The sequence below is a fragment of the Pituophis catenifer genome, unplaced genomic scaffold, assembly GCF_029215685.1.
Source record: "Pituophis catenifer annectens isolate HBS135680 unplaced genomic scaffold, rPitCat1.0.hap2 SCAF_4, whole genome shotgun sequence".
Lineage (NCBI taxonomy): Eukaryota > Metazoa > Chordata > Lepidosauria > Squamata > Colubridae > Pituophis > Pituophis catenifer.
The window spans coordinates 127,749,979-127,761,483 of NW_027256884.1; the positions used below are offsets into that span (position 1 = coordinate 127,749,979).

An 11,505-nucleotide genomic window follows, 5' to 3' on the forward strand; every position below is an offset into this window, starting at 1 on the left:
TTCTTCTGTAGACTGTTTTTCACGTGAGTATTGCAGAATCTCCCATGGACACGTGATCAAAATTCAAACACTTGGCAACTGGCATGTACTTATGCCAGTTTGCAGGGCCTCGGGCTCGCGTGATCTCTTTTTGCGACCTTGACAAGCAAGGTCAATGGTGGAAGCCAGATTCACTTAACAGCCGTGTGACTTACCTTAACAATGGCTGTGTTAATCGCTTAACAACTGCGACCAGAAAGGTCGTAAAACGGGGCAAATCTCATCTAGCAACTCTCGCTTAGCAACAGAAATTTTCGGCTCCGTTGGGGGTCGTAAATCGAGGACTGAGTGTAATCTGGAACTCTTTCATTGCGATGGCTCAGTGGCTAAGACGCTGAGCTTGTCGATCGAAAGGTCGGCAGTTCAGCGGTTCGAATCCCTAGTGCCACGTAAGGGGGTGAGCTCCCGTTCCTTGTCCCAGCTTCTGCCAACCTAGCAGTTCGAAAGCAGGTAAAAAATGCAAGTGGAAAAATAGGAACCACCTTTGGTGGGAAGGTAACAGCGTCCCGTGCGCCTTTGGCGTTGAGTCATGCCGGCCACATGACCACGGAGACGTCTTCGGACAGCGCTGGCTCTTCGGCTTTGAAACGGAGATGAGCACCGCCCCCTAGAGTCGGGAACGACTAGCACATATGTGCAAGGGAAACTTTTTACCTTTTAATTGCCCAATGAAAGATTTACCTAAGCAAATGAGGGATCCTATTTTATCCAGCATCAGAGGTTTATTCGAAGATTCCGTTCTTAAAAGTTGTTCCCCGCTTGGTCCCTTGTTTTATAACCCTTGCTTCCTACAATTTAGGGATCCTTGTCTGTTTGTCCCAAGAAATGAAAATAGAGAACTGCTCACCTGCGCATGGCGCGATGCAATACACCACCAGGTAATTCCAGAGCTGGTCTACGAAGCAGCTTCCGTGCAGAGAAAAAGCCAGGGCTGGATTAAATACCGCACCGGTGAGGTTTCCTCCTACGAGAGACCACAAAACATGTCTCCTTTTTTAAGACGTCATGCGGCTTTTAAAAGGCAATAAAATCAGCTCGCTGGCAGAAGAATCAGATAATTCAGAACCATGAATAATACATTCGTATCGGAGAGGGATAACTCTCGAGTTGTGCCCAAACACTAGGCATTTATAGGAAGAAAGATGTCCTAATCTATAGGCCAAAACGTATGAAGAATGGTTGCAGGAACTGGGTATGTCTAGTTTAATGAAAAGAAGGACTAGGGGAGATATGATAGCAGTTTTCCAATATCTCAGGGGCTTCCCCAAAGAAGAGGGAGTCAAGCTATTCTCCAAAGCACCTGAGGGCAGGACAAGAAGCAATGGATGGAAACTAATCAAGGAGAGAAGCAACCTGGAATTAAGGAGAAATTTCCTGACGGTGAGAAAAATTAACCAGTGGAACAGCTTGCCACCAGAACTTGAATCAAAGTGCACACATCTTCAAGCGGCCAAGTTTGAGGAACCCTGTTGTATACGATCCAAAATAACAAAGAAGGGGACCACGCAGCAGAGACCGACTCAAGTTTAACACAGGGGTCTCTTGCTTGTTTCCCATGTTTAGAGCCCATGCATATATGTACATTATCCCACAACGTGGAAAAGTTTCGGAATCTCAATACAAACGTTTTGGTTTCGTTATTTATATATTTACTAGACCTTTCTCTCACCTATATTTAAGTAACTCAAGGTAGCGAACGTATATAGTACTCCTTCCTCCTCCATTTTTCCTGCCCTCCCCCAACAACAACCCTGTAAAGTAGGCTGGGCTGAGAGAGAGAGAGACTGGCTGAAAGTCACCCAGCTGGCTTTCATGCCTAAGGCGGGACTAGAACTCACAATCTCCTGGTGATTGGCCCAAAGTCACCCAGCCAGATTTCATGCCTAAGGTGGGACTAGAACTCACAGTCTCCTGGTGATTGGCCCAAAGTCACCCAGCCAGATTTCATGCCTAAGGCGGGACTAGAACTCACAGTCTCCTGGTGATTGGCCCAAAGTCACCCAGCCAGATTTCATGCCTAAGGCGGGACTAGAACTCACAGTCTCCTGGTGATTGGCCCAAAGTCACCCAGCCAGATTTCATGCCTAAGGCGGGACTAGAACTCACAGTCTCCTGGTGATTGGCCCAAAGTCACCCAGCCAGATTTCATGCCTAAGGCGGGACTAGAACTCACAGTCTCCTGGTGATTGGCCCAAAGTCACCCAGCTGGCTTTCATGCCTAAGGCGGGACTAGAACTCACAAGTCTCCTGGTGATTGGCCCAAAGTCACCCAGCTGGCTTTCATGCCTAAGGCGGGACTAGAACTCACAAGTCTCCTGGTGATTGGCCCAAAGTCACCCAGCCGGATTTCATGCCTAACGCGGGACTAGAACTCACAGTCTCCTGGTGACTGGCCCAAAGTCACCCAGCTGGCTTTCATGCCTAAGGCGGGACTAGAACTCACAAGTCTCCTGGTGATTGGCCCAAAGTCACCCAGCCGGATTTCATGCCTAACGCGGGACTAGAACTCACAGTCTCCTGGTGATTGGCCCAAAGTCACCCAGCTGGCTTTCATGCCTAAGGCAGGACTAGAACTCACAGTCTCCTGGTGATTGGCCCAAAGTCACCCAGCTGGCTTTCATGCCTAAGGCAGGACTAGAACTCACAAGTCTCCTGGTGATTGGCCCAAAGTCACCCAGCCGGATTTCATGCCTAACGCGGGACTAGAACTCACAGTCTCCTGGTGATTGGCCCAAAGTCACCCAGCTGGCTTTCATGCCTAACGCGGGACTAGAACTCACCGTCTCCTGGTGATTGGCCCAAAGTCACCCAGCCGGATTTCATGCCTAAGGCGGGACTAGAACTCACAAGTCTCCTGGTGATTGGCCCAAAGTCACCCAGCCGGATTTCATGCCTAACGCGGGACTAGAACTCACAGTCTCCTGGTGACTGGCCCAAAGTCACCCAGCTGGCTTTCATGCCTAAGGCGGGACTAGAACTCACAAGTCTCCTGGTGATTGGCCCAAAGTCACCCAGCTGGCTTTCATGCCTAAGGTGGGACTAGAACTCACCGTCTCCTGGTGATTGGTCCAGAGTCACCCAGCTGGCTTTCATGCCTAAGGCGGGACTAGAACTCACAGTCTCCTGGTGATTGGTCCAGAGTCACCCAGCTGGCTTTCATGCCTAAGGCGGGACTAGAACTCACCGTCTCCTGGTGATTGGCCCAAAGTCACCCAGCTGGCTTTCATGCCTAAGGTGGGACTAGAACTCACCGTCTCCTGGTGATTGGTCCAGAGTCACCCAGCTGGCTTTCATGGCTAAGGCAGGACTAGAACTCACAGTCTCCTGGTGATTGGTCCAGAGTCACCCAGCTGGCTTTCATGCCTAAGGCGGGACTAGAACTCACAGTCTCCTGGTGACTGGCCCAAAGTCACCCAGCTGGCTTTCATGCCATCTCACCATCTCCTGATGGTTGACTCTAAGTTACCCAGCCAGCTTTCATGGCAGGATTTTCACGGAACTACAACTCACCATCTCCTAGTGATTCACTCAAAGTTACCCAGCTGGCTTTTATGCCTAAGGCGGTACTAGAATTCACCGTCTCCTGGTGATTGGCCCAAAGTCACCCTGCTGGCTTTCATGCCTAAGGCAGGACTAGAACTCACTGTTTCCTAGTGATTGGCATAAAGTCACCCAGCCGCTTTTCATGCCTAAGGTGGAACTAGAACTCACCGTCTCCTAGTGATTGGCCCAGAGTCACCCAGCTGGCTTTCATGCCTAAGGCAGGACTAGAACTCACAGTCTCCTGGTGATTGGCCCAAAGTCACCCTGCTGGCTTTCATGCCTAAGGTAGGACTAGAACTCACCATCTCCTAGTGATTGGCATAAAGTCACCCAGCCACTTTTCATGCCTAAGGTGGAACTAGAAGTCCCAATCTCCTGGTTTCTAGCCTGATGCCTTAATTGCTAGACCATGAAACGTATCTGCTCTACAGACCAAACCATCTCTTGGTCTCAATTTCTGCATCTCAACTGGACATCAGAAGAAAGGGGTGGGGGGGTGGGGTGGGAATATTGAACCAAGCATGGCTACACCAAAGGTCCATCTCCAAGTCCTGCAAGAAGGCATCTTTTCACTGATGGACATAGTGCTTGGATTTAACCGCCAATTCCAGGAGGTGCTGAGCTGGAGATTTTGGAGCAAGTCCCAATCGAACAGATTCCAAAGTTCAGCGATCTAACTGAGATCACCTCTTTGAATGCCGCAATGTTTGCATTCTGGGGTTTGCCAAATTCTTCAGAGGAAGGTTAATGATCAACGATGGCCACACGGTGGAGGCTGGAGGTTCTTCAGATCTTTTCAGGCATCCTTTGGATAGTCTGGCGAGGGAAGGCGTCATAGCTGAGGCGCTATCCAGCCTGCTCGCCACCAGACAACAATAAGGGGAGGTGGGGTGAGAGAGAAGGCCTTAGGATGTGAGGGTGGTTTGAGAGGGGAAAACTGTGGTCCCAAGGTCACCAACTCTGAGAATATCCGAGGCAAACAGATCGTTCTCAAAACAACTAAGGTGGAACCGATTGGTGGACAAAGGACCATGGGAGGACCGGGAACGGGGGGGGGAAAGAGGGAATTTATCTTACGCTTTTTTGCGCGCGAAATGTTAGAGCCGCCTTTTCCGCTTCTGTACCCACATGGCTTTTCAGCAAAGTCTGAAGTACGGCCACAATTGGGCCCAAAATTTCTAATTTTGCTAAGCGAGACATTTGCCGAGTGAGTTTGGGCCCCATTTTTACGACATTTGTGAGGTAAAAGACTGCGGCGGTTAAAATTTAGGAACACGCTTGTTACGTGAATCCGGCTTCCCCCCTTGACTTTGCTTGTCAGAAGGTCGCCGAAGGGGGAATCGTGTGATCTTGAGACCCAGCAACGGACGTAAGTGCGAGCCCGTTGCCAAGCGTCGGAATTTTGATCTCGGGGTTGTAATTCTGAAAAGCGGTCATGAGTCACTTACTTACTTACTTACTTACTTACTTACTTACTTACTACTTACTTACTACTTACTTACTACTTACTTACTTACTTACTTACTTACTTACTTACTTATTTATTTATTTATTTATTTATTTATTTATTTATTTATTTATTTATTTATTTATTTATTTATTGGTTCGGTTTATATGCCGCCCTTCTCCGGAGACTCAGGGCGGCTTACAATGCGTTAAGCAATAGCCTTCGTACTTTTGTATATACCTGCTTAGTAGGGCTTTCGGGCCCCCCCTAAGCGGTGTTCTTTTTTATACAAAGTCAGCTTATTGCCCCCACAATCCGGGTCCTCATTTTATTTACCTCAGAAGAATGGAAGGCTGAGTCAACCTTGAGCCTGGTGAGATTCGAACTTGCACTAATTGCAGGCAGCTGGCAGCTAAGTGCTACTTAACAGCGCTTTAGGTGCGGTTGCAGCTTTGAATGGTCACTAAATGAACCTGTTGCAAGTTGAGGAAGTTGGAGGGGGGAAAAAAATCTCAGGAGTTTCTTTTTCTGACTAGCGCATTAGCGGAGTTGGGGTTGCGGTGAGGAGGAGGAGGACTGTGGTTTCCTTGGGGCTCTCTGAGCTTGCTTGTTTTCTTGCAAACGTTTCATGACCTGACTAGGTTACATCATCAGTGTTAGAAGGGAGTGGGGTTTGCAGAGTGGAAGAGGAGGAACAGGAAGAGGAAAAGGGCTGTAGTAGGGTCCTTGGTGCTCTCCGAGCCTGGTGGTTTTCTTGCAGTCGTTTCATTACAAAACCAGGGAACCTCATCAGTGGTAAAAAAGGATCCACTCCCTTCTGGCACTGATGATGTCACTTAGCTGGGTAATTAAACGTCTGCAAGAAAACCACCAAGCTCACAGAGCACCAAGGAGCCCTCCTCATTTCAACTCCGAGCTACAAATATTCTCTTTTAATCAGGGTGGATTTGATTTAAATCGAGTCGATTTAAATCACAATTTAAATCATGATTTAAATCACTGGTAAAAAGGCTTGATTTAAATCAACTCGATTTAAATCATAAGTTTTAAAGAGCAACTGTCATCTCTGCTACTCCTTTGACCCGCTGTTGACTCACCGATAGTCCCAGGGTTGCAGAATATACAGCCTCCTGCTACATAACTAAGCTCCATTTCATGCTGAATAAACTCAATTATTTATGTATCTTAAATAGAAAACTATCTTACGATAGATTTTTACCCCCAAAGTTTTTTATTAAAATAAATTCGATAAAAATCAAAAAAATCTGATTTAAATCAAAAAAATCCGATTTAAAGCAAAAAAATCTGGGTTTTTTTATTTATTTTTTTTAAAAAATCATTTATTTTTATCCACCCTGCTTTTAATCGAAACTCTGAATAGTTAACTGAAAGTATTATATAGGGATAGAATAATAGAATTTTGTGAAGATGTGAAAAATATATAGGGGGTGGACGGGTTCAAGTTTTATAAAAAGGGGATTTTGATTTGGATTATATTTTGAGGAAGTCTGGGGGGGAGGGGAGGGTTAGGGGGGGTTAGGGAGGGTTGGGGGGGGGAAATTGGGGAGAAAATGTAATTGTAAAACTTTTTCAATAAAAAAAAAAAAAGAAACCCTGAATAGGGTAAGAAAATCACAATTCAGCCACGCAAAAGTTCTCAACAACTTCTAAACTTTGCTTTACGTTAGAATCAGAAGCGGGTTTTTTTATTTCTTCTCCCTTTCCATCGATTTAACACGGGAGATTATTCCAAAGGCTTTTGAGCCAGCCCAGTTTTGCTGCAACCGAGCAGTAAAAATGCACAATGAGATGAGCTGCAAAATTGTGATTCAGCAGAAGTGGCTGGCAGAAAGAATCTTACGGAAGAGACAACGCAACTCGGCAAAAAGGCAGGGTTTGCGAGAATACGATGCCCTCTTCTTACGAGAAGCTCTTTCTTGAGGGTGTATTCATATGCCTAGATCTCTTAAAGAGTAACAGAGTTGGAAGGGACCTTGTAGGTCATCTAGTCTGACCCCCCCTGTAGATCCAGGCGAGATAAGAAATCTCTCGGCCATTCAAGCAAAGCGATGGCTAAGTAAAACCGTGAGTGCGCTCCCAAGCTTACCCCAGCTTTCCTTCGCTTTGCAGGCCCGCCAAGGTTGCAAACGTTGAGTTGTCAACTTACAAGGAACAACGTGCATCCAGGAGTTGTAGTAAATACGGGAAGCAACATGGGGAGTTTTTAAGAAGAGATTGGACCACCATTTGTCTGCAGTGGTGGAGGGTTTCCTGCCTGGGTAGGGGGTGGGACTAGAAGACTTCCAAGGTCCCTTCCAACTCTGTTCTAGTCTATTCAAAGGAAGGAAGGGAAGGAAGGAAGGAAAAGAGACTACAAGGAAGGAAGGAAGACGCATTGTAAGGGCAGCTTAACGCATTGTAAGCCGTCCTGAGTCTCCGGAGAAGGGCGGCCTATAAATCAAATCAAAAAAAAAAAAAAAAAAAGGAAGGAAGGAAGGAAGTAGGGAGGGAGGGAGGGAGGGAGGGAGGGAAGGAAGGGAAAGAGACTACAAGGAAGGAAGGAAGACGCATTGTAAGGGCGGCTTAATGCATTGTAAGCCGCCCTGAGTCTCCGGAGAAGGGCGGCATATAAATCAAATTAAAAAAAAAAAAAAAAGGAAGGAAGGAAGGAAGGAAGGAAGGAAGGAAGGAAGGGAGGAAGGAAGGGAAAGAGACTACAAGGAAGGAAGGAAGACGCATTGTAAGGGCGGCTTAATGCATTGTAAGCCGCCCTGAGTCTCCGGAGAAGGGCGGCATATAAATCAAATTAAAAAAAAAAAAAAAAGGAAGGAAGGAAGGAAGGAAGGAAGGAAGGAAGGAAGGGAGGAAGGAAGGGAAAGAGACTACAAGGAAGGAAGGAAGACGCATTGTAAGGGCGGCTTAATGCATTGTAAGCCGCCCTGAGTCTCCGGAGAAGGGCGGCATATAAATCAAATCAAAAAAAAAAAAAAAAGGAAGGAAGGGAGGAAGTAGGGAGGGAGGGAGGGAGGGAGGGAGGGAGGGAAGGAAGGGAAAGAGACTACAAGGAAGGAAGGAAGGAAGGAAGGAAGGAAGGAAGGAAGGAAGGAAGGAAGGAAGGAAGGAAGGGAAAGAGACTACAAGGAAGGAAGGAAGACGCATTGTAAGGGCGGCTTAACGCATTGTAAGCCGCCCTGAGTCTCCGGAGAAGGGCGGCATATAAATCAATTTTTTAAAAAAAAAGGAAGGAAGGAAGGAAGTAGGGAGGGAGGGAAGGAGGGGAAAGAGACTACAAGGAAGGAAGGAAGGGAGGAGGGAGGGAGGGAGGGAAGGAAGGGAAAGAGACTACAAGGAAGGAAGGAAGGAAGGAAGGAAGGAAGGAAGGAAGGAAGGGAAAGAGACTACAAGGAAGGAAGGAAGACGCATTGTAAGGGCGGCTTAACGCATTGTAAGCCGCCCTGAGTCTCCGGAGAAGGGCGGCATATAAATCAATTTTTTAAAAAAAAAGGAAGGAAGGAAGGAAGTAGGGAGGGAGGGAAGGAGGGGAAAGAGACTACAAGGAAGGAAGGAAGGGAGGAGGGAGGGAGGGAGGGAAGGAAGGGAAAGAGACTACAAGGAAGGAAGGAAGGAAGGAGGGAAGGAGGGGAAAGAGACTACAAGGAAGGAAGGAAGGAGGGAAGGAGGGAAGGAAGGGAAAGACTACAAGGAAGGAAGGAAGGAAGGAGGGAAGGAGGGAAGGAAGGGAAAGAGACTACAAGGAAGGAAGGAAGGGAGGAGGGAGGGAGGGAAGGAGGGGAAAGAGACTACAAGGAAGGAAGGAAGGGAGGAGGGAAGGAGGGAAGGAAGGGAAAGAGACTACAAGGAAGGAAGGAAGGAGGGAAGGAAGGAAGGAAGGAGGGAGGGAGGGAGGAAAGGAGGGAAGGAAGGGAAAGAGAGAAGGAAGGAAGGAAGGAGGAAGGAAGGAAAAGGGACTGCAAGGGTAGAACAAGAAGCAACGGATGGAAACTAATCAAGGAGAGAAGCAACTTAGAACTAAGGAGAAATTTCTTGACAGGGAGAACAATTAACCAGTGGAACTACTTGCCTCCAGAAGTTGTGAATTCTCCAACACTGGAAGTTTTCAAAGAAGATATGGAAGGGTTTCCTGCCTAAGCAGGGGGTTGGACTAGAAGACCTCCAAAATCCCTTCTAACCCTGTTCTTCTATTCTATACTTTTTCATCCCTGTGTTAACCGCAAAGGCTCAATAAACGAGGCAGTCACTAAACGAGGACTGCCTTTCCAAGTTAAGCCTCACTGCGAATTTCCCTTTCTGTTTTGTAAATTGCTAGCGTTTGCTTTTTTCCAAGACTGCATTCGAACGGTTCTTGGAGCAACATCCGCTTAACAACTGCCTTAGCGACGGAAAAGTTGGGTTCAATTATGGCCTAGGGGTGATATCCAGCAGGTTCTGGAGAACCGGTAGCGGAAATTTTGAGTAGTTCGGAGAACCGGCAAACACCACCTCTGGCTGGCCCTAGAGTGGGGTGGGAATGGGGATTTTGCAGTATCCGTCTACCTGGAGTGGGGAGGGAGTGGGGATTTTGCAATATCCTTCTGCCTAGAGTGGGGAGGGAATGGGGATTTTGCAGTATCCTTCTGCCTAGAGTGGGGAGGGAATGGGGATTTTGCAGTATCCTTCTGCCTAGAGTGGGGAGGGAATGGGGATTTGAAGTATCCTTCCGCCTGGAGTGGGGAGGAAATGGAGATTTTGCAATATCCTTCCTCTGGAATGGGGATTTTGCAATATTCTTCTGCCTAGAGTGGGGAGGGAATGGGGATTTTGCAGTATCCGTCTACCTGGAGTGGGGAGGGAATGGAGATTTGCAGTATCCTTCTGCCTAGAGTCGGGTGGGAATGGGGATTTTGCAATATTCTTCTGCCTAGAGTGGGGAGGGAATGGGGATTTTGCAGTATCCTTCCGCCTGGAGTGGAGAAGGAATGGGGATTTTGCAATATCCTTCTGCCTGGAGTGGGGAGAGAACGGAGATTTTGCAGTATCCTTCTGCCTAGAGTGGGCAGGGTATGGGGATTTTGCAGTATCCTTCCACCTGGAGTGGGATGGGAATGGAAATTTTGCAATATCCTTCTGCCTGGAATGGAGATTTTGAAATACCCTTCCCCCAGGAGTGGGGAGGGAATGGGGATTTTACAGTCGCCTTCCCCTGCCACGCCCACCAAGCCACCCCCCACAGAACCAAGTAGTAAAAAAAAAAATTGGATTTCACCACTGTTGTGGCCATACATCAAGGACTACCTATATTCCAGAACAAAGACCCGGTCGGAGTCTTAAGCCGAAGGAGCAAACGAGGGATAAAGCCCACCAACCTGCGTAGACGAAAGAGGTGATGAGCAAAGCGATGAGGTGTACTTTCATCGTGGGGTTCATGCCCTGGAACTGGAGTAAAGTCAGGTGTAGGAGGAAGGAGAAGAGAAACTCCAGGCCGAAAGCGTTGGTGAGGCTGGTTTGAATGGGGTTGCTGCAAACGTCAGGCAGGGCTCTCAAATGACCGGCAGTGAAGCCCAACATCCAGATTAATTTCATGCACAGGTGAGCCAAGACGGCCGCCGCGAACTGCGCCGCAGTCTGCAGGCACCACCCGTGGATCCCCAGCTCGCCTTTGTAAAGCTGTTGGATGCTGCTGGCCGGGTTGCCCACGCTGCCCGTTAATGTCCAGCCGTGGAGGACGGTGAAAATGTAAGTGAGCCAAAGGGCGATTTGCGGACGGGGCAACAAGCTGCCCAGCAGGCAAAGTTCGTGGGTGCAAGCACAGATCTGGAAAGTGGCGGTCAGTTCCTGGGTGAAAGTGTACCAGTTGGGAGTCCGCCGTAGTAGCGCCCGGTGGGCTAGCTGCCTGCACGTGCCCACCAGGAAGATAATGCCCGCCATCACGAGCAGGGAGATCAAGGCTTCGTCGGTATTCATGGCTGCGGGGAAAAAAAAGGAAGGGGAAATTTTTTTTAAAAAATGCTGATACAGGAAGTCCTCGAATTTACAACTGTCCGTTTAGTGACGGTTGCAGCGTTTCCTCCGGGGGGGAGTTGGGGGGGGTCACACGGTCCCCTCTGGCGGATCTTCTGACAAGCAGAATCAACGGGGAAACTGGATTGGCTTAACAGCCGTGTTGTAAGTAGTCCTCGATTTACGACGGTCTGTTTTAGGGACCGTTCCGAGTTACAACGGCACTGGGGGAGGGAAGTGACTTAGTATTGTTTTTTTTCCCCCCACCCTTATGACCATTTGCGGTGGCGTGACCAAAATTCGGTTCATATTTATGACGGTCGCAGTGTCCCGGGGTCACGAGATCTCCTTTTTGTGGCATTCTGGAAAGCAAAGTCAACGGGGAAAAGCTGGATTCACTATCTATCTATCTATCTATCTATCTATCTATCTATCTATCTATCTATCTATCTATCTATCTATCTATCTATTTATTTATT

General features: G+C 48.0%; 1 protein-coding gene across 1 annotated transcript in view; it reads right to left on the reverse strand.

Moving 5' to 3' along the window:
• Positions 1–10,990, reverse strand: part of AQP11 (aquaporin 11) — a 12,381-nt gene extending 1,391 nt beyond the window's left edge. The window contains exons 1-2 of the mRNA XM_070944078.1: positions 10,393–10,990; positions 887–1,003 (exon numbers count right to left, since the gene is read on the reverse strand). Of these exons, the coding sequence (XP_070800179.1) occupies positions 887–1,003; positions 10,393–10,990 (715 nt within the window). The remainder of the gene's footprint in view (positions 1–886; positions 1,004–10,392) is intronic.
• Positions 10,991–11,505: the final 515 nt, after the last annotated feature.